Source organism: Callorhinchus milii, unplaced genomic scaffold, assembly GCF_018977255.1.
Source record: "Callorhinchus milii isolate IMCB2004 unplaced genomic scaffold, IMCB_Cmil_1.0 Scaffold25, whole genome shotgun sequence".
Lineage (NCBI taxonomy): Eukaryota > Metazoa > Chordata > Chondrichthyes > Chimaeriformes > Callorhinchidae > Callorhinchus > Callorhinchus milii.
Window position 1 is genome coordinate 4785075 of NW_024704766.1, and position 25594 is coordinate 4810668.

The window sequence follows — 25594 nt, forward strand, 5'->3', positions numbered from 1 at the left end:
GTAACAGTGAGCGGGGGGGGGCGCGGGGGAGTATTCCTAATGGGAAGCGGGATGTCTTGTCTAAATTTTCTCACTGCTGAGTCGATGAAACCTTGAAAAACTCCTACGAATGATAAATCGGTCACTTCAATCCACGACTGTTTGTGGGACACCGCTGCGGCGCAGTTGTCTGCCGCGTTTCGCTCCCAAATTGCGCACCAATTTGTTCGGCTCCAATCGACTGCTGGAGACTGAAACGGTTTCAATAAATTCGGAGACCCGCTTGGAGGACGATTTCGACTTGGGAGAATTTTGGAGAATCCCTTCTCTTCCCGTGAATGAAAAGAATGGGGGTTTGGGGGATGGGGAATGGGGGGGGGGGGGGGGGGGGGGAGGAGAGGGAGTCTAGAAGAAGCAAATTTGAAGTAAAAGAGTTGTTAATCCGTGGGAAAGAGGCCAGAGGGACTGTTTGACGCTCACTGGGGATACGCACTGTTCTGTCGGGACTGATTGGATTGTGTTCTTCTGCTCCAACTTGTTTAACCTCTCAGAAGTGTCTTCCCATCGGTGGAACTGTTAACCTGACCTTTTTTTTAAGGAATGTGCCTTAATGAATTCAGCTACTCTCAAAAGGTTGCTCATTGCCAAGTCTCTATTCCAACAGCAACCCCTGTCAACCTCTCTCTCTCTCTATATATATGTATATTTATATTATATATACAAATATATATATATGTGAAAATAGTCGTTCCATCTGTTACCCGAACAGGTTAAAAAAGGAACTCATCATAATGAGTTAGAGAGCAAAAAAAATAAATTGAGTTCCCGGTGCAATGCATAAGGACCACCCGCCCCACCCACCCCCTCTGCTGGAAACGTTCTCTCAATGTAGGAGTAAGACTGTCACACAGGTTAAAACTGACCAGACTTCTCTCGCCATTGACCCTCCAGTGGGAAGTAGTGTGAGCGTGGAGTGTAAATGCACCTCCGCACTGTTTGGCAATGATTTGGCCGTCCGCGCTGGTTATAAACCGGCCGCAAAGTATTATCATTAATATCCTTAATCAGGATCCCTTTCGTTTCGGCCGTTCTCCGGGTTCGACTTTGTTCCCCAAATATCGCACAGCGAAGGCCACTGATGGAGTTGAGGGTACATACAGACGCGGGAAGAGTTGCTGCTCTAACAGCTTGAGCGAGCGGAATTACCGTCACCAGAGAGATAATCATTAAGCCAGCACTGCCTTGACGCGAATGTGTGCATGTTTAATGCAGTTTCCTCGCACTGTCAGGCTCCATAACTCCACCAAGCCTGTCTGTCCCTACACTGCCTGTTTAGCAAATACACAGACACGACGCAACACATACACACTCACACACACACACACACCCACGAGAGCAAAAGCAAATGATTCGAAGTTGTTGCTCTCTATATAAAAGGATCCTGATTGACGTTCGCGAAAATAAATTCTCAAAAATCCCTCCTGGAATAAACAGCGTATATCAATAGCAACTGACAAACCAACCCCCTTCCCCTACACACACCCCATATACACACCTATCCCCAACACACACACCCCACCACCCACACACACCCCCACCCATACCCCACAGACACACAGCCCACACACACACACCCCCCCACCCATACCCCACAGACACACAGCCCACACACACACACACACCCCACCCAGACACACACACCCCCCACATACACCTCCGCGCCCCACACACAGCTCCCTCCATCCTTCCTTCCACCCTCTTAATTGTCCCGCACAATCCAGTTGGGTTGCAGTAAAAATGAAGCCGTTAACATTTGAGACGTTGCAGCTGCGAATTGTTCTAACCTTTCGTTGGTGCACGTACAAAGATTTAGGCTGATTGGTGCCAGCTGGCGATTTACGCCAACACCTCACAGTAAACACAGATCAGACGAAGAGGTGTTAGTTACACTGTCCACAAGACACCGTCGAGCTGGGAGACACAGCCTCGCATTTGGCACGAGGGCACACGGTGAAGAGTATCATTAATCGCTTGCATCAGCTGCGATCCCTGTTGCGGAATGCGATTCCCACCCCCACCCCACCCCACCCACCCCCGGTTTTATTTCTCCTCGTCATCTGCTTTCACCTCCTCCACCGGGCTTTTCGCAAAGGGGTGGTGGGGGGGTCGGGGGTGGGGTGGGGGGCGATTGGTGAGGTTCAATCTGAAGTTGCTCAAAACGAAAACGCGCGCAAAGTTTTATCTCCTTGAGGCTCGCAGCCCGATTCCACTCTCTCCGCGCGCGTCAAAGCATTCCGAGGCGCTAGAGCGCTGTGTAAGCGCAGGTTGTCGCTGTCGTCGTCACTGCTGCGGAGGCCGGGTGGGTTTTCGCTCTGTCGTTGGCACGTCGCGAGCGATTTTCGCAACTCCCGTTCCACCCCGAACACCCCACGTGTGCGCATTCGCAACGGACCGACTGTAAACTGGCGTCCACCCTGCCGGCGTGTCGATGCGCGCGACACACGAAAGCCGTGTCTCAATCTACACGCAAGTCCCAATGTACGTCCACACAGCGCCTTTCACGTCGGGAGGACGTCTCGGAGGAGCTGGGAGCGACGAAGGCGCATTGGTTCTCTCGGCTAACGGGTTGGGTAGAGCTGCTCGCGGCTTCAGCAGACGAACGCAGCGACAGCAGCGACGACGACTTGCGATCGTACAGCGGCCTTCATGCCGGGCGGCGCCTCAGAGCGAGGGGCGCGCAATTCATTTGAACCCTTTCACGTGCTTGAGAGCGGCGCCAGCGTGAAAATACAATTCGAACCTTGTCCAGCGGACAAACCAGTGGCTTATGGGTTTGTTTCACACTGAACCTCACCAACCGCCTCACCCCCCCACCACCACCACCCCACTCCCCCTCCCCCTCCCCCACGCACACGCACACACACCCCACACACACCGCCCCACTGTCTATTTCCATTTTCATATTGCGTGAATGTTTCCATTTCCATTTTATTTTCCACGAAAACGGTCGCAAAGGGATTCAGATGAATTGATGGCCTTTGTTTCTTACCTCTTTCCCGCTCTCTTCCCCTCCCCTCCCCTCCTCTCCTCTCCCCTCCCGTCCCCTCCCGTCCCCCTGCCCTCTTAGAATAAAGTGGGCAGTCAAGATGGCTTTTTCAACAAAATGCTCTCATCGATAATCCCACAGCGATGCGCTTGTGGTGGTGATGTGAGTGGCGGTGGGGTGGGGTGGGGAGAGCGGGGGGTGAGCAAACCATTCAGCGCTGACCCTGGGAGCAGATCGCAGAACCGAAAATAAACTGTGCGGGAGATACGGCGAATCCTTTTTTTTTCTTCCAAGAGTTTGACACCAGAAAGGGGTAAACTCGAAAATAATTGGGCAAATTCGACCGTGCGAAGAGGCTCTAATAAATAACAATAATGATCCTTGCATTTGTTACAGCGCCTTATCTCGCGTCGCAAAGCGCTTCGCAGAACGTGCTGTAAAGTGGAGTAACTGCAGATTTTTGTGGGCGAAACGCGGCAGCCAATTGCGCACGGCAGCGTCCCCACAAGCAGTCGTGGATCGACTGACCGAACTATTATTGTTTGCGATTGTTTGCGGGGCTTTGGGAGTCAAATTGGCTGCCGGGTTCGCCTACAAAATATCCACAGTCACTGCAAACTCCCCCCAGAATAATAGGAATAATAACCCTTGCATTTGATATAGCACCGTATCATGTCGTTGAGTCATCTCAAAGAGGCTTCGCAGGATATATTGTAAATTGGGTTAAAATATCGACGGTGTGTATAATCCTGTGAGACGCTTAGACGTGAAAGGCGCTGCATCACTTGCGAGTGTGGTTATTCGATCGCAAACTCGTGGGAGGAGACGGAAGACCCTTTGCAGCAAAGTAGGCGGGAACACGAATACATTGCAGTAACTGGCAAAGAGAATAGGATCGCACAGCAGAGAACCAACACCGTGGAGATGCAATACAGTATGATATAGGGGAGGAGGGAATATTTTCCATTTAGTTCTTTAATTGTACGTGTCAATGGGGCAAGAGATCGCAATTTAAGATTCTAGCTAGACGCTTAATGCTTCCTTCAAGCTAATGCACGCGCTTTCAAATCATTTTCCCTTCACCCAAGTGTCAGCCCGACTATAGAAATTATTTTCTGACTTAATGGTTTCTTTTTCTTAAAAAAAAACCCAGAGAATTCCCCCCCCCCCCCCCCACCCCCAGCGAATACACAATAGATAAAGAATTCTTCATTGTAATCTACAGCAGAGAAATTGTATTTCCGAAAAGCCCTTGTATAAGTATTTTCATTAATAAGAGCTTACACTGGTAGCTTTTTTTTGCCAGCAGGTATTATTTGTGGGCACTGCGTTTCAGCAATATCTCCGAGCTAACGGCGTCTCATCCCCGCCAGTATATTCTGGTAACATTGAGCCACTCACTAAAATAGGATTCTTGAAGCTAAATCGAGATTCAACTGTGGACTGACTCACCAGACAGGGCCCCATAACAACGACAAACAACACAATACAAATTTACATTTGTACAGCGCCTTTCACGAGGATTGGACTCGAGCTGGGCGGGGGCAGGGGCGGGCGGGCGGGAGGGTCGGAGTTTGGGAGCGGGGAGGGTGGGAGGGCAGCTGAAGGCACAGTCGAAGAGAAGGCTTTCGAGACGCGCCTTGAGAGAGGCGAAGGGCAATGCTTAACTTCAGCATTCAGCAAAGCACAAGGCTTGCTCCAATCTGGGGATAGAAACTTGCAGCGAGCCCTTAGGAGGTCCACATTGAAGTAGTCCTTTGAGTGTCGAACGTAGCTCACCGCCACCGTTTCGCCCGCAAAATAGACAGTCAGTTCACTTTACAGTCTGTTCTGCGAAGCTCTTTGAGACGTCTCAAAGATGCGATTAAAGCGCTGAATCAAATGCAAGCATTGCTATTATTTTTGTTCAACTCCCACCAGCTGACGCAAGAACCCAGCCAGCAATGTCGAAGCGATTCAAACGCCCTCCGCACGTGAACGGCGCTGCCTTTATAAACGTAAATTGTGTTCAGTAAAATGGGTTGCTGCACGATTTTTTTTTTGGGGGAGGTGGGTAGAGGGGAAATGGGGGACGGGTGGGGGGGTGTGGGTGGGAGTGAGCCGCTGTTGAAAAAGCCATCGCAACGAGCCATTGCAAAAGAAATCGGAAATTTGAGCTGCTTTTTTTTGTTGTGTGCAAAGAACAGAGAAAGAGCTGAAGTCATCCTTTTTCAATCAGTTTTGCGGGTTTCACACGACGACAATTCATTGTGTAGGTCATTTGTGTGTGTGTTTGTGTGTGTATTTATGTGTGTGTGTGTGTATTTTTTTTATTATTCATTTTTCCTTTCTACCATCTAGATGCCCCCACCACTATCCCACCTCCCACAACTGCCACCACCTCCACCACCATTCCACCCATCACCACAGGTACGGTACCCACACGCCATTCTTTATGTTGGTTTTTTTTTCCTCCTCTTTCTCTCTCTCTCTCTCTCTCTCACTCTCTCTCTCTCTCGCCCTTAAACTCTTAACCCTCGGTTTCGTTTTCTACGCGCTCTTCGGATATCGGCAGCAGTTCGGGTCCAGCTTGCGACTCCCGGCGAGGCGTGCCGCCGCTCACGAGAGCTTCAGGGAGCAAATTCCCGGCCTGCGATTGAAAGGCGGTCAAATTCAGAGCCAATCTGGGGAAACCCTGCTTCAGCGAGCGAGTAGGAAACGGACGGAAAGGGGCCGCCCAGGGAGACACGAGGGAGACAGAAGGTGTCGATTCATTCCAGAACAAATTAGACAGATTTCTGTGACTAAATAATATCTCGGGAGACAGTATCGCAGGTGGACGTTAAAAGATTCCCACGGCACTATTTGAAAAGGGATGGGAGTTGTTATTTTTGTCCACGATAGAAAAACATTATCCGGCCTCAAATTCCCCCAAACGAAGCCAAACATAGACGAGGCTGCACAGCCCAGATGGCCGTGCGTGGCCCGTTTTAAATTTGATCCGAAGCCGCAATTTTTCCCTCGGGTTCCAATCCCCGACAATCCCCCCGAGGACCCATAACTCGAAAGTTTTAAGACGCTGCCCTCAGGAAAGGCAGCGTTGAGCTGGGATTTGGAAAGCTCACGTGAAGGCAGTTTTACCCCTTTTGCAGCATTCTCAAAAGCTATAGCTTTGCCACTTATTTATACCTGGAGAAGGTGGGGATGGGGGGGGGGAAAAGGGGAGAGGGGAGAGAAGAGGTTTGCGGAAAGCTTTCATTAAAAGAATAACATTTTTAAGAAGAGGTTAATGACCTTTTAGAACGTTCTTTATCCCAAGGGTATTGCTTAATTAGTGGCCATTAGTAGATGACTGCTAAATCGCGTCCCGCTGTGTGTACACGTACGGAGCGAATGGCAAGAACCTTAAGATTGTACGTTAAAGCTTTGATTCGCGAATCCATTGCAGTGAGGGCTCTTGCCATGAATCTGCTCGCCTGCCTATCTGTCACCACGGTTTGCCCTTTGCCTGCGCCAGGAGTGCGTCCGATTTGCAAAGATTCCCGACGGTGCTAATTAATTTCGAACTCGCTTCCCGAAGAGCCTTTTTTTCCGTTTTTTCTACATATAAAACAAATCGCAAAAAAACATATTGTATTTGGCAAAGTTACAAGAGTTTATTCCGAGCAGCGCAGATAAAGTCACTTGTGGAGTCGTGTAGCTTAGTGATTAGAGCACTCTCCTCGCATGGCAGAGGGCTCAGGTTCAATTCCCGGGCGAAACCTTAGGCAAGTTTCCTTGCTCCACACGCCTCTGTTTGCCTAGCGGTAACTAGGAATCTGGTTGTGAGTCGATTGACGGATCGCTTTCCGGGGGTAATGATCCCTTAAAAAAAACAAAATTTAAAATAAAACTCAATTCGCTATTTATTTCCATATATCTACATGGACTGTACAGTACAGAAACAGGCCATTCAGCCCAACTAGTCTGTGTTGGAACCTCAATCCATTCCCTACTCCCTCCCATACACTTCTATCCCCTTTCCCTCATGTATGTACAGTTCAGCTGATAGTTCGGGGGCAGCACATTCAAGGCAAATTACTCCAGTTCCATGTCCAATAAAAAGATAGAGAATTAGGACATCATCCAAACAGAAGTGTTGTTTCTTTCAAGAACAAAATTGGATCCTTTTCTGTTAGGAAATAATATCCATATTAGATAGTTTAGGCCGTGATAGGAGCAAGCAACTGCCAGGATGGTGGAAGGTGAACTGGATGGACCTCAGTCTTCCTTTATCCAGCAAGTTCTTATGTTCTTATTTCTCATCACCACGGAGATGAGAAATAAGAAATTGGCTGACATTGAGCTGATCAGTAAATGAGTTGCTCTCCTTGTGATTTACATTTGGCCTTGGCTCCACTCTAGGACTGGCTGCCAATCAGAAAGTCCACTAAGTACTCCTCGAATTATATCCTCAAATAAACGAAACGAGAAGGCAACAGGCCTCATCTGATTTCTTTCGTATATATAATGTATTAAAAAAAGAATTAAAGCTTAAGACTCAGTCCTGGGAAGGCAGTAATGAGTTGGGATTGGGCGAGATCTCACAAATTCAATTCATAATCTGATGAATTCAACGCCAACAAAAGAATTAGGGTCGGCCTCTCGTCCTTTACATTTGCAGTTATTTTTTTGGGGGGTGGGAGAAAAAGGACGAGAGATATCGCAGCAATAAAATAATGAGGAACAGAAGCTAGGGTTCATATCCTTAGTATTATTATTATCGCTCCTCCTGCCCTTCAACAAACAGTGCTGACAAACCTGAGGTGATAATAATGGTCCAGGCAATCAAACTGGATTAGCATTAGCTGTCGGGAACCTCTCTCTCTCTCCCTCGGTGATGAGATTACTTTTTAACAGCGGTTTCCCATTCCAATGAAAATGTCGGCCCAGGTAATTGCATCCTGAAGCTCTCGATAGTCCATCTGCGAAGGGCCACTGATTTGAATGCTCAAACCCTGGTGTCCCTGGTTTCCAGCAACGTCTCTCTTCCCTGGAAAAGAGAGTTGCCGTTTTTGAATCTGTGCAGATCACACAGACGGATCGATCTGAATTCTTGTTGGTAAAAACACCGGGGAGGGTGGTGTCTGTTTGATTTCATCAAATGGCCTCTCTTGCTTGACACAAATTGCTGCCTTTTATCCGATGCTTTTCGTTAGAGCTGTAGGGCTACATCTGTAGAAATCCTCGGCGTAGATGGCTGATGGATAATCACAGCATCGTTGCATTCATCTGGCCCTTCTGCGTTGAAAACCTGTGTCCCATTTCAAATCCCAGACCTGGCTTGTTTGTGTGTCGTCCGCGAGTTCCAGTGCGATGTTCCTCTACTTGCTCATCCTTTTCACCTTCCCCATTACGACTCAGAATGTTGCGACCGGGGGAATTTTACATTGGCGTTTTAAAGATTGCCGCGATGTGTATGTGTGTGTGTGTGTGTGTGTTTGCGTCCTTCGAAAACTATTATTACGGTCAGAGCAGTCTTGCACCAGCGGGAACTTGCCTCCGACGGACCGCACACACACACACACACAAACAGGCACGTGCTCTGGTGCACGCAAAATCAACAAATAACCGTGTGGTCATTCCATCGTGCCCGGGGTCAGAAGGGAAGTAAAAGATGAACGGGAAAAAAGTTTTGGGGGGGCAGAAAACAATGGGATTTGGAACTTCAGCCGTTTGGAGTGGGGGTTGGCCTAAGTTAGCCCTTCTAATCTGGTCCCGATGAAATGAGTGGTCGGGGTTGTGGGGTTGGGATTTGGGGCGAGAAGTTGGAGAGGGAAGGAAACAGAGAGAGACAGACTGAGTGGAAGGTAAGTTCTGTCTCCCCAATGAGAGGGAGTTGTTGGTCGCTCTCTCTCTCTCTGTCTCTCTCTCTCTCTCTCTCTCTCTCTCTCGAGCCTCCTTGACCGTGGCTCCCAAGTTCCGTTGGCAGAGTCCTGATGGCAGATGGTGCATGTGGCATGGAGAGAGGTAACGGAGGTTGGGAGAATGGGGAGACTTGAACCTGCACGTTTCACTTCTGTTGCGAGTTGACTGACTGACTGACCTCTTGTGTCGTAGACCAAGCAGGGCTGGAAGAATGATTTGACACTGACCTGTGGGGTGGGGTGTGGTGGGGTGTGGGGGGGGTCACTTTATCAAACAAGAGGCTTCAGGGATCGTAGGGCCTGTTAAGCACAGTTTTAGTGCTGAAGGACACAGCGCCTAAAAAAAGCCAATGGTTTCCAGTTATCAGCTGGGTTTCAGCCCGGTGGTCCTTCCAGGACAAATCCATGCGTGTTGGGTAAGCTCAGTGCGTTCTTCCAGCTCTGTGGAAAAGTAAAGTGAGAGTGATCTGAAATGCCTGTTGCACACTTTCATGCCGCAAGTCACAGATTTGGTCCCAGAGCGCAGACGCACCCAAGTTCCGCCCACTAACTGCCAGCGTGGGGCTTAGAAACTGATCGCGCAAAGGAGTTGATTACTTGTGCAAGGGACGGAGAGGTGAATAGCACCGGTTCTTGGTGTCGCTCCGAGAACAGATGACTGATCCTTTGCCGGCGTCTGACCCCTTCCTTCGCTCTTTCTCCTATTTTTTTTTAAAACTAAAGAACTCTTTAAGAAGGAACTAAAATGCAGCCTCGCGAGTCGTTGCTTTTAAAAGCCGCTAATTAAGTTCCGCGATTAATGATGCTTGGCAACAGTTTAATGAAATCTACTTTAAAGGCTCGGGTGGCCAATCCAATTGCTCAAACTGCAGGTGAGGTGCGGAAAATGAATCCACTTAAATCTCCACAGTTTCATTTTCTCTCCACCTTTACGGTTTTAGCTGCTACCTCTGCTCACCCCCCACCCCCCTACACCTCCCTCCCTCCTCCTCCAACCGTTTGGCTCTTGCTAACCTGCGCCTAATACTCTCTGGAATTAGGTAAGCGGGCCGCGTCCCTCCAGAAAGGAGAGCATTTTTCATTCCATTACGCAGCAGAATTTCCATGTGCGGGTGGTGTAAATAGGTGAAATTCTCAGTCTGATTTGGGTCATCTTAAACACGGTAATGGGTTTCCGTAAATGTCAGACACCCGGTTCTCTTCCCCCCCCCCCCCCAAAAAAAAAACAAACTGAAACAGACAGACACTTGCGAACATGGCTCATACTTAGGTGGTTCGGATTTCATTTGTGTTTTCAGATCCATTTCTTCCCATAGTCATTAAACTAAACTCGGTCAAATACATTCTGCAAATCTAATTTGCTGGAAAAAAAAACAAATAGATTCATGTCAAAGGAGAACTAATTAACACTTTGGGAAGATTTTTTTCCGCACTGAGGCATACCTAAGTCTGCCGCAAATAATCCTATTTCATTGATATAGTCCTGGAATAAACCAGGCACGCACTTAATGTGATGAATTGTGCCAATTTGTTACATAAAATGCCATCAGGAAACCCCAAATCGTTATATTGAACCGTGCTACATGGGGTGACGAGTCTATAGTTATATCAGTTGTTAGTCGATTGACAGATCGCTCTCCGAGGCTAATAATCCCTCCAAACAAAAATTTGCTCCGCTCAATCCATGGCTGTATGTGTGCATCACTGCTGTGTGCAATTGGCTGCCATGTTCCGCCCACAAAACTCACAGTCAATCCACCGTATAGTCCGAGGCAGGTCAGAAATGTGGGAGTGAATGTGCCCTATTGCTGGGCCGAATGGCCTCCCTTCCGCCCTATGATGTTAGCTCCTGTGGGAGAGAGGAAGGATTAGCCATTTTTCCTGTGAGCAATTGATATGAGAACCCAGCAACTCACCAGAGCAAGAAAGCAACATAAACTAGGCAGTTTCTTCCCTTTACCCCTCTCGACAGACCACACCCATGTACACACACACACACGCACGCACAGACACACACGCACCCACTTGCACACACCAATTTTCCTCCTCCCTCTCTGAAATTTCCGTCCAAATCGCGCCGATAATTTGCGCGAAAACCTAAATTGTTCCGATTTTGCCAAATAGGAACCCTAAGTCTGCAACGTCGGGTGAAAATGTGGCAAAGGTCCCTTTCTGTTAAATCAAATACGTTTCACGTAGAAGCACAGAGGGCAAATCCACTCATCTCGCCGACCACTGAAAATACCCTCTTAATTGTGTGTCAGTGGCTTTCGTGCGATTTAACTCCCATCTAATGAAATGCAGTGTCAGGCGACAGACATGAGGGGGTGAAATGGTCCCTGCACATCACGTGGATTTCTCTCGGATGAGGGAGAAAAAAAACTGCATTGTAACCTGAACTCTAAGGGAGAAGATGATTTAATCCTACATTTGTGCCAATCAGTTGTTCGTAAATGCAGTCACTGTGACCCATTGTTAACCATCGTTGCCTGGATGACCACAGCGACTGGGTCTTTTAGGGGGAAAAAAAACAACACTGGAACGAATGAACCTGCTGGCTTTGATTTGATTTTATTTAATTTAATTTAATTTAATTTATTTTAATTTACAGCTCGAGGTTTTTTATTTTTTTTCTCCTTTCGTTTAAAAAGCAAAATGTTACAAGCTTGCCGGAAGTTTTTTAACGGTCGCAAATTGTTGCTTGTTGTCATGGAATTTCTTGAATGCTTGTTTACGTTTCTATTCCATTTCTCCCATCCCTCTGCATGCCGCTCCTACTGTTTCTTCCTTTCCTCAAATCATCTGTTCCCTGTGTGTAGCCACATCGCTGACGACAGAACCATCAGCTCACGGTTGGTAAAAACTTGATGTTTATTTTACGTGCCACTCTGTCTCGTGGCAAGGCAAGCCCGAGGGTCCGGGACGCACTCAGATGCAACCGAAAGGTTTCCCTTGTTGCCCTCTCCCAACCTGTCAGAGTCAGTGTGGGGATCTTCCATGGTTTCACACCGGTTTGACAATTCCTCTTGTCCATCAAAACCCAACCAGATGATATTCCCAAACCATCTAGAAGTGAGGACCCGTCTTCTACAACTGTAAAGCTAAAGGGAAAGAGAGAGAGAGAGAGGGGGAGAAATGGGGGAGAAATGCCACACAAGCCGAGATCTTACTCTTAATTTCTTAATTAGCATTTCAGAACAAACAGAATTTGGCAAATTGGTGAATCAGAGTCGTCTTTCTTTTGTTTTAAAAGAATTCGATGAGAATCCTCGGATTCAGTGTAGCGCCAAAATCGTCTCAATGGGCTTCAGTGGTTCAGGGGGGAAAAAAAGGAAGTCCTCTATGTGTTGGGCCTCAACAATTGATTGCTTGCAAGGAGTTTTTGAGACTTACCCTGGAAGACAGTTTGCGTTGAAAGAAAGAAATTCAAGATCACAAAAGAAACGAGTATGAAAACGTTCTTCGATTCAGTTTTAAATCTGGAGGGTTTCTTTTAAAAAGAATTGCGGGATAAAATGGCTCCCAACGTAAGGCTGACTTGAAGAACGTGGCACAATTGGGGCTTGGATTTCCGCTTGCGTCAAGACGCCGAGCTGACGAAGGAAACGAAGACAGAGCGAGTGACATCTAACAGACGTGCCTTACAATTGTAAAAGGGTTTGATGAAGTTAGTATAAATAAGCTGTTTCTCCCCGTTACAAGTGTAAGATAGCGACAAGGGGATCTAAATGAGAATTTAGGAGGAACTCCTTTGCACAGAGGGTAGTGAATGTGGAACTCGCTACCCAAAGTGGTGGTTGAATCAGATAGATGCCTTTAGGATGATATTAATAATAATAATCCTTGCATTTGATACAGCGCCTTATCACATCTTCGATGACGTCTCAAAGCGCTTCACAGAATATACTATCAAGTGAATTGACTGTATATTTTCTGGGTGCAATGCGGCAGCCAATTGCCCACAGCAGCGTCCCACAAACAGTCGTGGACTGAAGCGACCAATTTCTTATCGGGTTTTTTTTCTTGAGGGATTATTATCAGGCGTGTGGCGTAAGGAAACCTTGCCCAAGGTTTCAGCCTGACCTGCCGGGAGTCGAACCCGAGTCTCTTGCCTGTGAGGCGAGTGCTCTAACCACTGAGCTACAGGACTCCACAGGGTAGATCAGGCTAGTTGTTCACAAGAGGGAGAAGGGGAATAGAAGAGTGCGGGACGGAGTAAGGAGTGCGTGCAGAGCATCAACACCAGCATGGCCTGCTTCCAGTCTATTTAAATCTATGTAAATATGCACAGTGGAGGCAGTTCACAGAGAGCAGATGTCACGAGCGAATAGCCCCGACTTTCATTCATTGACGGAGGGAACATCTGGACAGGGGATCAGGGGATGTTTGGGTTACAGTAGCAGCAACACATTAATATTGGCATAAATTTGTTCATTATAATTGGATGACAAACTCCAGCTACCATCCACGGCACCTTGTTAGCCCAGTTTAGAAAGAGCTTGTGTTAACAGAGCCAAGCTGACTTGTTAATAATCACTGACCGTGGGTGCCAATTGCTATGCCAGTTGGCACAGCTCCTGCAGATTGGTGCCCAGCAACATCCCAACTCAACTCAAGGCCCCAAAAGGCTGCCTAGACTTAACCTGGAAGATCAAGTCACGCAGAATTGTGGAGGGAGGGGGGGCGGGGGCGGGGGGGGGGTTCAAAAAGAGGACAAAAAGATTCCAAATTCGCTCTCAATTTGGTAGCCCTTTTTTTTTTGAAAGCCATCTGGGAAATCGGGCTTCCAAATTGGGACTGGACTTTAAAATGCTTTTCCACCGCTCTCTGCAAATCGTAGGTTTTTGCAGAGAGTACAATGGCAACATATACAGTCAGTTCACTTGACAGAGAAGCGCTTTGAGACGTCTCAGAAGACGTGATAAGGCGCTATGTCAAATGCGAGGATTGTGGTTATCGTTATTGTTATGAACCCGCAATTGTAGGTCCATGACTAGAGCTTTAGGCCTTGAAAGTGGGTCACACTCTTTAAATAGCGGAGGGAAGGAGGGAGGGATTGTCTTGATGAGTTCACTGGCCAAATCCACAGCTCCCACTTTTTCTTCCTCTTTCCCCCCACCCCCCCCACAAACCCCACCCCCGGCCCTTTTGCTCCACCTATTATTCTACGCAACTAAAGGCTGCATCTGACTGTCTCTCCTCAAGGCTTGTTTTGTTACTCAGGTGGCTTTTTGTCTTATTTTCAGAAACCACACTATGTTTTGATGCAGATACAGCTCATGTTTAGTCCACACCGCTTAGTCTTAATTTGGCTGTATGTAGGAGGTAGTGGTAACTCACTAACTCCCGACTAACCTGTGCGTAACTTTTTGTTTTGCTGCCGTTTTACTAATGGTGCTCCTCAAGCCGGTCGCGATGCCCCGTGTAAACACGTTGTCCGTTTTGCTGTGAATCGGATTGGGTTCCGTTTACGGGAGCCTGTTGTACCCACAGGAGTCTCGAGTTGCATGCGTGTCCTTTCTCTTCCCGTGTCTGTACCCGATCAAAGTCCTTCGGTCGAAGTGGACGGGTGTCCCATCAGAGCCCATCTCAAGACCTTCCTCTTCGCCCGCGCTTTCGGTCACCCTCCTATTCCCCCCCCCCCCACACCCTCCCTCCCCGCCCTCCTGATCCCAACCCACAGCTTGGGGTCCAAACCCCTGACTCTCCAGGACTTTGGGACGTCCTCCAGACGTGAAAGGCGCTGTACAGATGCGATTTGTTGTTGCTGCTGCTGCTGCTGCTGTTGTTGTGAAATCAGATTGCTCGGGGTTAACTCAACGGCAATGTCAAGCCAGGGTGTGGATTGTAAGGGGTGGCTTGCTCGAGAACTGTGTTGCCGTGGGTGGGGGGTTTGCAACTTGTTGTGGATTCTGGAACTCATTCTTGAATGTTCTTGAAGTGCCTCTCGGCCACGGAAAGGTTAACTGAGTGCGCACGCGACACAGGTGACCTCTCGGATGGCAGCAGACCAGAACTGCCTCCAGACCAAGTGACTTTGTGGTTCTTCCTGTGTTTGCTGTTGGGCTGTGCTTTCCAGCGGGTGATGGGGAGGGAGGGAGGGAGGGAGGGAGGAGGGGGGTGTGGGGGGAGAGGGAGGCTAAGAGTTTTACAGTAACCAGTGTTTGGCGAATGTAACGTTTATTCCAGCATTTGTTCATATAACATCCACCTTTCTTTCTGACGAAAAACTGCACAGTAAATGTGATCGACCCGTGTGCGGTGAACTGGATTTGCATCTGCAGTCTTCAAGTGTTCTCATCTGGAGGCTAAAATTAGAGAGAGAGAGAGAGAGAGAGGAGAGAGAGAGAGAGCACAAGAGCGACAGAGACAAACAACTTGCACTTGTATTAACAAAACTAAATCACTCAGTAAATCAATCATATCCAGGTTGGATAGTTGCGGCCTTTCAAAGCTCCACGTTCAATCAGTGAGCCTTGTTGAAGCTGGGAGTTACAACGACGTACATTTACGCTGCGTCCTTCTCGCAGGGCAGTGTCCCGGCGCGTTTAAATTTAACCTTGGCAGGACTCGACACCGAGAGGGGGAGAGGTGTGACCGTAGGCACGGTCGAAGAGGAAGGTCGTCAGCTGCGATCTGAAGTCTGACCAGGAGCAGGCGAGGAGAAGGGAATGAGGCAGAGAGCTTACAAGATAACACGGCGTCGAGTTAGAATAATTCACAGTCACCCTTGCATTTGATACAGCGCCTTATCACGCCTCCGAGACGTCTCAAGTGTTTCACAGGGCACACTGTAAAGTGTAGTGACGTGTGTATTCCGCGGCCGAGGCTCCGCACAGCCTGACTGCATAGCGTTGACAGCTGCCCCTGTTCAGTTCTGCGGCCAGAGAACGATCAAACCATCACCAAATCTGCCCGTAGAGACATCGCCGTCAGAGAAACGCTGGCAGTGATTACGCTCAGCACGGGTGACAGATCACACAACCACTTGCACATTTTGCACTACAGTTTATTCCCAGGAGTGACTGAACATCAAAATGGGTCATGTTTCTAACGCCCAAATTGAATATCTTGGCACTTGGCAAACCTGTGCTATTTTTACAGATGCCAATGATGGCCTTGGGGCAGGATTTCTGCTACACTGGACCTCGTGTACAAATGATTCATACCTCTAGTTCAAATTATTGTGCTATTTGTAATAAAAAAAATACTGGACCCGTGTTAATCCTTGCAATTTGCTGCAGTGCCTTTGATGCTAAAAGTCTCAAAAGTGCTTCCAGGGCAGTTGCTGCCAAGTGTAATAACCGTTTCTGATTGCGGGGCAAGTGCAACAGCAGCAATTTGCTCTTGTGCAGTGCCTATCGCGTATGGGGACACGATTCGTGGCTTTGCAAAGACTTGGAACAAGAGGAGAGGAGAGGGTAGGCGGAAGGGTGGCTGAAGGCGCAGTCCAAAGAGCTGGACGTTCAGATGGGATTTGAAAGCGTAGAGGAAAGGAGTGAAGTGGAGGGGTTATTGGAAGAAAAGAGGGAAGGTCTTCAGGTGCGACCTGAAGATGGGGAAGGAAGGGGCAAGATGGAGGTTTAGAGTGTGCCAGAGTTTCGGGGCGTGGATGCCGATGGTGAAACGGGGGGCACCAGAGGACATGCGGGCGATAGGGAGCCAGTGGAGCCTGGTGAGAACTGGTGTGACTTGGCAGCGTTTAATGCAAGGAGCAAGGCATCGATCTCGTTCATCACGGGAGAATGCCCTTCTCACTTAATTTAGATTCCCCGTGCACTTCATTGGAAAAAGTAGCATTGTTTTTCACCAAGTGAGCGTTGTGTCAGATGCGCTAAATTATGGGTTCCTTTTAGAGCAGATGAGGCGTAAAACCAGAGTAAATATCGATGGAATTAAAGAGAAGTCTGCATTTAATTTCTGGGTGTTTTTTTTTCCTGCTGCCGAGAGCTTTTGAAAGCCCAGAGATTTTAAGTGAATCACGGCTCTTGAGGCCCGTGTCCTGTTCTTCCTCTGGTTCCCTTTGCCTTTTTTTTTCTTGGCAGGTATTAACGGTAAATAAATAATTCCTTTCACGTGGAGGAGACGTCTCAAAGCCCTTCGCAGGATATACTGCAAAGTGCAGTGACTTGTGTGTCTTGTGGCCGAATCGCGGCAGTCAGTTTGCACGCTGCAGTGTCCCACCAGCAGTCGTGGAGTGAGTGACCAATTTTATTTGGGGGATTTGTTGGCCAGGACACCGAGAGAGAGAAACTCCTTTCTCCTTCGAGTAGACCCCCATGAGATCTTTAATGTTCACCCAAACAGGCAGATAAGACCTTGGTTTAATTCTTGTCCAAAAGACAGAGCCTCCGAGCTTACTGTGGTCCCTGCAGGGTCAGTCTGGGCTGCATTACGGGGGGGAAAGGGGGGGATAAAAGAACTAATTTGCTTGCAAGAGCATGCACTCACCAACAAGTGGACTGATAGTAAATAGACTTACACGGGGTTAAGTATCATTCCCAGGCTCGTGTCTCTGAAGGGCATTAAAATGATGAGATATTTGACATCTTGTGAGATTAATCCTTTCTCCCAAAGCCCTTGAGCGCAAAGGCCAGAATACTCCAGTGAGGCAAAGTGCAGACCTTGGGAAAGAGAGCAGTATCTCCGTGCTAAGATTTCAACCCCTTCAGATTCGAGTGGATTAAACGTCAGGAGGCTACGAAATCTAAAGCTCCCACGTGAGAGGGAGAGGAGAGTTATCTTTCTAATTCGTTAGGTTTCCCCGAAGAAAACAATAATGGGAGATGTTCTGCTCGCTGAAAGATATTCTGCTCAAGTTTGCAGAGCTGTTTATTAACCGCGAAGGCATGCCAGATTCCCCACGCTAACAGATTAGTTCAGTCAGATAACTTGGCGTTTTCAGTCAGGTGGGTCTGCATTTCACGGGGTTGAAGGTGAAATGTCGAGTGCGTTCTGAGGCGAGAAAATTCTCTCTGCAAACTCGGCAGCTCTCGTCCATATACCCTGCGAACCGCTTTTGAGTCTTCTCGACCAACATAAGGTGCAATATCAGATGCAAGGATTATTACATTATCTTCAAAACCTACCTCCCCCCCCCCCCCCCACCCTTACTCCACTTCCTCCTGCCACTGTGAAGCGCTCAGAGATGTTTATCCTTCTACGTGAAGGACCCTGGATCAATGCAAGTCGTTGTTGGTTGGAACTAGGAGTCGCAAGCACAGCGGCTAAGTTTACAGATGACACCAAGCTAATGGAGATAGTAGATTGCAAAGCTGGAGGGGCTCCTGATTGACAGTAAATTGAAGCTCTCCCAACAATGCTCTGTGGCAGTGAGTGAAGCAAACCAGATGTTGGGATCCATCAAAAGATCATTAGCAAGCCGAAACCTTACCACTGCATAAATCATTGGCGAAACCGTACTTGGAGTACTGTGTACAGTTCTGTTGGCTGCAGTAGTGACTGCCAGGTGAACTAGAAGGACCTTGGTCTTCTTTCGTCCAGCATTTCTTATGTTCTTATGTTGCTGTTGTGTGGATAGGCCAGGTAACTCCTGGTGTTTAAAAGAGTTGTTTTTTTGAGGGGTTTGGGTGCAAAAGGAAGGTCTTTAGTTCGTCTCAGCTGCCGTACTGAGACATGCTGGGTTACAACAGAGAAAAGAGCTCGATGAACATCAGGAATGGCCTTTTGCTGAGCAGAAGAGAAGCTAGCATCGATAAGGAAGCTGTGTTAAAGAAGTGAAGATTTTTTTGGGGGGGAGGGGTCAGCCGGGTGTCCGCGGAAACCCATCACCACGTTTCTAAGAGTCTCCAAACCAAACTGAGAATTCCATACATCCCACCCACACATGGAAATCCCAGAGATAGATGGTTGGAATGGAATGGAATATGCTCTCTCTCTCTTTCTTTCCCTGGAGGAACTTATCCTATGTGCCGATGGGCTATGCTGTGACGTCCTGGAGCACTGTTGACCTGCCTGGCTCAGGAACTACCAGAGAGAGGGCTGGCTCGATCCATTGCCTCGCGTGTCACTTTGGAACCAGTTCAGCTCCAAGGAGACCCATTCACCTTCCCCTCTCCCCCAGGAGAATAAGAAGGGGTCGAGCTCAGCCATAGAGGGGACACGGAAGCCCGGGCAACAGATGGCCTGGAACGAAGCTAGTGTCACTGGATGAAAGTGGGAAGAAGAGCCAAGAGAGAGTCAGGAGCTTGTCATTTTTTTGAAGAGCCGAATATCTGACAAATGCGGAAACCCATCACCGTGGCTTAGGAGCATCCAAACCCAACTGAGGATTCCGTGCATCCCACCTACGCACGGAAGGAGCCTGTGAGAGATAAGGACGGATAAGAGAATGAGGAACCCACGATGTACAAAGCTAAAGAATCTGTAGGAAAGGAAACAAAATTATTTCGCTGAGAGAAAGACAACGAGAGGCGAGAGGGCATTCCCAAGGGTCAAAGGCGGAATGGGAATGAGACAGAGGGGAAGGCTCCTGGAGAGGAGGTAAGGACAAAGAGCGAATCGAGGCTTGAAGAGTAATATTTCCAACAACTCAGACTTTCCTGGAGGCAAAAACGAATCAGATTTTTAAAAAAAAGTTAAAACAGTTTCAGTATTTGTAAATATCGAATACTTTAAATTGAAGCGTAAGAAAAAGAATTTTTGCCCCAAAAATATACAAGTCAATTCACTCTGCAACATATTCTGGGAAGAATCTCAACGACGACGTGATAAGGCGCTGTATCAACTGCAAAGATATACTATCATTCGTATCATAAATTAGTAATGTAAATTCATATTATTATTAAGTAAATGCACAGGTGCAAACCTGATGCTATTTGGGGGGGGGAGAGGGGGGGTGTGTTGCGTTATCTTAATTTCCTAATCGTTCGATTTTTATTTTGCAAAATGCAAACTCCAGTCGCTTGCCCGATGGACTGGTTTCGAAACCTGCGTCCTAATTTTTTCAGCCGGACATCGATTGACGCTAAGATTTCAAAGAGTAAGAAGCAAAAATCTAATTTCCTCAGCACTGCTGAGATAGAAGACTGTTGCCATCTTATAGCTTCAAAAAAAAAACGCGAGCCCTGTCTCTGGGACAGCGCTGGGTCAATGGAGTGGATCTGTGCCGACTGTGCGATCTCAAACACTCATAATTTTTCTATATATTGCCCATAGTCGAGGTGCGGGAGGTGTTCTGTTTGCGTGTTTTTTAAAGGAGTTTGTCTCAGAGACAGAAGGAGGTTTGAGAGGAGGTCCAAACTAGAAGGGTCCAACACAAAGACTCGCACTCACACACACACAGACAGACACTCGCACAACAACATTTACACCGCGCCTTTCACATCAGGAGGACGTCTGAATGGGTTGGCTGGTCGAGGTTTTGCGCCCGAGCTGGGGGTTGGGATCAAGAGGGAAGAGGGCCATGGGGTGAGAAGCTTGTGGGAGGTGCGGTCAAAGTGGAAGGTCTTGACACGCGCCTTGAAGGAGGCAAGGGAGGAGGAGAGACTCTGGGAAGGAGTTCCAGAGGATTTGGGGCGGACAGGATGAAGGCCAAACCGTCGATGGTGGAGAGGGCAGGGTGGGGGAACATGGAACAGACCACTGGCTTCCGAGCGGAGGGAGCAGAGCAGAAAGGTTGGCCAGGCGTCAGCAGGTCGCTGAGGTAGGAAGGAACAAGATAGCGGAGAGCTTCGAAAGTGAGGACGAGGATCTTGAACTCGATCCTCAGCGGAGCCGAGCAAGGATGGGCTCTCACGGAGCTTGGTGCAGGAGAAGACACGCGCATAGAGAGTACCGAATCTCGACGCAAGTGCACAGAGGACGCACGCAGACACACGCAAGCACGCACACACTTGAAACGTACCTGGCCGTGACAGGATTTGGCAGGACCAGGACAGATGAAAGCGCGGGACAGGGCTCTGGCGACTCAGTGATGCACGTGCTCCCAACACGGAGGGATTTGGCGTTTCGAATGGCCATTTTGAGTTTTAATTTCTATTGAATTTACATGAAAATATTGCATCTCACCCCTCTCCCCACCACCATCACCCGACAGAAAACACTGGTGCACATATTTTTACATTATAACAATAATAATTTAAAAAGCACAATAATAAATGGATTTCTTTTGTAACGTTCCAAAGCATTTTTCAAGAGGTTAATGCACCCGAATCAATTGCTATTAATTTAGAAAGTAATTGATGGGAACCTAGAAGGTGTAAATTGTGTAGAAACTGATGAATTGGACTTCTCTTCCCCCAGAGACCACCGTAACCTCCTCTCCTTGTCACACTCCTCCGAACCTGATCGATAAAACTCCCACAGCTTCTCTGCACCGTCTTCAGCCTTGAAAGAAGAATTTTCTGTTAGCCGGATCAATCAAATATAAAATCTTCCTTTAAAGCGAACTGATAAACACTCGCGCTTTTTCCTAACGTGGACAGTTTTAAGTGCAGATCCATCCTTTTGCCCTCTAGCTCTCGTTTACTCTCTCTTTCACTCTCTGTCTCTTTCTCTCTCTCTCCGCTGCACCGGTCGTAAGACGGATTGCAGTGCTTCCTATCGGGAGAGATTGAAGCTCGGACGTAACTGTGATGCGAAGCAAAAAAACGACTTCAGAGTTTGGCGGTTATTCTCTCGCCGTTGCAGTCACGTTTTAAAGCCCGTCCTGAGCAGTCTGTGCAGCTGCGGTCCTCTTGTCTTTATAACGTAGTTGCTTTCTTTTCCCTTTTGCCGTGACTTTTAAGGGCGGTCGTCAGCCAGAACCGTTCAACCGCTCGTGCGTTTTAACCTGTTGCGGTTGAATCTCATTTAGTGCTGTGGCTCCCGAGATTTAAGCTGCTTTGTTGCTTCCCAAACGGTTCTTTTAAGAGAGACCGATGTTCTCGGAACGCAGAAGAGAGACGGATGTAAGTTATCGCCGCTGCTGCTGCTGTCTAACTCCGTGCTGGATTCCTGCGATCAAGAGATGACAGCCCTGACTTTTGGAACTGATTCATCTTATTATTGGGGTTTGACTGTGCGGATTTATGTATCGCTCGTGTGGCCAAAAAAAAACCACACACACGCGCACACGAGGAAAACAAGTCTACGGTAACAGAGCGGTGGACGGACAATGGAGATTATATCTTTGTGCATTGATTTCCTCGCCCTGAATGCGAGCGGTTTGACGGGGATGAGTGCGACGGGTTTGGAGGGGGTGAGGGGGCGGGGGATGGTGGTGGGGGGGGTTAAAAGTCTTTCTTGGTAACCAGCTGTGTCTGACCCAAAGGCTCTCTCGCTTTCCACTCTTTAACAGACCCCAGAGCGGGCACGGAGGTGCCGAGGTCTGTGGACCACGCCGTGATCGGTGGGGTGGTTGCCGTGGTGGTGTTCGCCATTCTGTGCCTGCTGATTGTTCTCGGACGATACTTCGCGAGACACAAAGGTGAGCCGCAAAGGAACGGGACTCCCCCCTTCCCCACGCGCCCCCCCCCCCCCCGCCCCCCCGCTTCCCCCACTCCCTGCCCCTTCGGTTCGCGCGTGCTCTCGCTGCGTTGTCCACTGAGCCGCTGCCCGGGTTTTTACTCACTCGCTCACTCACCGCCTTCGGATGGTGCTCTCGGACACCCCCTCCTGATCCCGAACCCCCTGCCCAGATCCAAACCCCTGACTGTCTGGCGCCTTGGGACGTCCTCTCGACGTGAAAGGCTTTCAATGCTTTCCGTAATTAGCTGAGCGGGATGCGTTCTCTCCGAGGAGAGAGAGCGAGAGAGAGAGAGAGAGGGGGGGTTCCATTCCAGCCATCCCATCTCTGGGATTTCCGTGTTTAGTTGGGATGCACTGGAATTCTCGGCTTGGTTTGGATACTCTCGAGCAGGGGCTGACTGTCCCCAAGTCCCCCCCCAAGTCTCGGATTTATTCCGCGGCTGAGGTGGCAGGAGGGTTAAACGGTCTCTCTGGGAGGGGGAACCTTCGCAACTTTTTAATTCAGGTTTTGAAACCTGTTGCTTCCCTGCAAGTGTGTCATGATAAGACGCGCACAGGAAGGCACTCCTAACGGCGGCTGTAATTCAGGGCGATCGTCAGTTTGCGTTCAGCCAGTGAAAGGATTGGCCGTGTTGTGTCTCAGCAGTGGCTGCGAATCGCTAATTTACGTGCCTTGTACATCGCCCTCGTTCCATTCTCCTGACACCTAACTCTGTCTCAGACAGCCGTGGTGTCCTGCGCAAACTCCCACACACACAACCCGCAGCGCGATTACTTCCCGATATTTTGTTCGGAGCGCTTTCGTGCTTCTGTGCGTCAGACTGGCTCAACAGGTAGCGCGCGCTCTCTCTCTCTCTCTCCTTTTCCCTCCCTCTCTCTCTCTAACACACACCTCCCGAGTCAGAAAAGTCCCCACATTCGGACTCGGAATCACACGGTCTGAGCTGACAATCCAGCGCAGCGCTGTGGGGGAGTGAGGCTTTCTTGTGGCGAGATCTAGTCTGATTTCATTCCTTCTCTCCGTCTCTCTCTCCGTCTCTCTCTCTCTCTCTCTCCCTCCCTCAGTGTCCTGGCCAACAATCCCTCAAATAAAATAAAATGGTCGGTCACTCCGTGGCCGTTTGTGGGACCCATCTGTGCGCAAACATCCGTGAGGGGTTTTTGCATTGACGGTCTCTCTCTCTCTCCCCTTCTCCCCCTCTCTCGCGATCGTTCGCAGGGACGTACTTCACGCACGAAGCCAAAGGGGCCGACGACGCCGCCGACGCCGACACCGCCATCATCAACGCCGAGGGCGGGCACAACAACTCCGAGGAGAAGAAAGAGTACTTCATCTAAAGCGGAAGCGAGAGCGCACAGTTGCCACCGAGGTGTCCAACTGTCGAAAAGAAGTCACGGTTTAGTACAGTCCTGCGGTCACATTCGAGACACTGCGTAGATTAGGGGTTAGGGTGGGGGAACGGTGTGTGTAGACCTCGTTGAGTTCCACGGTTTGACACCTCTGTAAACGCCTAGCCAGACTTGGGGACTTAGTTTAGCATCTCATTTGCAGAAAACTCCGTGCCTTGTTTTCCCTGCAAAAACTCTCCAGCCTTTTATCGAATTGCCATTTCGGAAGCTCCACGGACTTGACACACACACACAAAAAAAAAACAAATGCTCCCTCCCCCTTCTGTTTAGTTTCTCGTCTCCTTTTTTTTTGGGGGGGGGGGGGGTATTCGCGTTGACAAGTTCTCTCTCTCTCTCTCTCTCTCTCTCTCTCTCGCCTCTCCTCTCTCTCTCTCTCTCTCTCTCTCTTTCCGCGAGCGTTGAGGTGAGGTGAGGTGAGGTGAGCCGGTGGGGCAGTTCGGTTTACGCAGAGGGACACGGATGGATTGGGGGCACTTTTCTGCAAGTGAGGCTTTCTTGCGGCGAGATCTAGTCTTGATTTCATTCGCTTCTCTCTCTCTATCTCTCTCTCTCTCTCTCTGTACGATGTAGGGTACCTCAAACTGTCTCTCTGTGTTCTGGGTAACTGACGCAACTCGGTTAATGATGGCCCTAAACCTAACCAGACCTGACAGCTGAGGTCTGTGCCTTTGTAGCAAGCGGACAGATTTGGAGTTCCATCACAGTTGCGACCCAGTTTTGTTCCGACGGCTCTTGTTTTTAACAAGGAATCTCATCATTGAGTTTTTTTTTCTTCTCTCTCTCTCTCTCTCTCTCCCTCCCTCTCCCAAATTGGCCTTACTTCTCACCAATTTGTTTGCCAAGAAAAAAAAACAACCGAAAAAAAAGGGTATCTGTCCACTTCCGTGATTTCCCTGTCAGCAAGGGTGCTTTCCCCCCAACTCCCCCTTCTCCCCCACACCTTCTCTCCCCTCCTCCCCCATCTCCACCTCTCTTTACCCCTCTCCGCACACACACACACATATACACACACACACATATACACACACGCACACACGCACACGCACACATGAGAGAGGCAGCCCAATGGCATGCATTGAACTTTGGAGTGACTCAAAATCTTTTGACCCATCAAGAACAGCCGTTGGTTTAAAAGGCCCTATTTTATCCCTTTCCTTTCTCAGTCACAACGCGGGGCTTATTATATTCAAGAACCTCTCTTTAAAAAAAATTAAGAAAAATACACTGCTTTACTGTGTGGACTGTCTGTACAGATCTCTTGAGAAATAGTGTGTGGTTTATTTTTTTTGAACCGAGCCACTGAATCCTTGTGGCTTAGTCCTCGTGCCATTGTATAATGCTATTTGTAATCTATTTAACAAAAGGTTTAATTAAAATTGATCAAACACTGTACAGAAGGCTGTAGTATTTAATAGAAGTTCCTTGTGTATCGTGCATTTAATATGCACCCCCCACCCCCACCCCTCTCTTGAATAAGCATCAAAAAGGGAGGGAGAGCAAGTTTAAAGGAAAGGAGGTGCTAAATCAGATCAAAAATCTTGGCTACATCTCTTTTTTTCTTATCTTTCGCCTGGGTGTCAGGAGGAGAGGGAAGAGGGGAGAATTGTGATTTTTTTTTTAAATCATTGGCATTTTTGATGATCGTTCCATATTCCTCCGGCCAACACCCCCCCCACCCACCCCCCACCCACCCCGTAATCAATTTAAAGTACAAAACCATTCAGATAACTTAGTCTCGTAACAACCGAGCTCGCCCAGCACAGTTGCAAGCGAAGGGATATAATGAGACAGAAGTGGTCCCGTG

The 25594-nt window shown here is 48.6% G+C and overlaps 1 protein-coding gene across 1 annotated transcript in view; it reads left to right on the forward strand.

Annotated features, from left to right (window-relative positions):
- LOC103180321 (cell adhesion molecule 1) overlaps positions 1 to 24033 on the forward strand; it is a gene marked incomplete at its 3' end in the record, with an annotated part of 177288 nt that extends 153255 nt beyond the window's left edge. The window contains 4 exon segments of the mRNA XM_042343894.1: positions 5366 to 5434; positions 11730 to 11762; positions 22211 to 22339; positions 23600 to 24033. Of these exon segments, the coding sequence (XP_042199828.1) occupies positions 5366 to 5434; positions 11730 to 11762; positions 22211 to 22339; positions 23600 to 23718 (350 nt within the window).
- Between the last annotated feature and the right edge of the window lie 1561 nt (positions 24034 to 25594).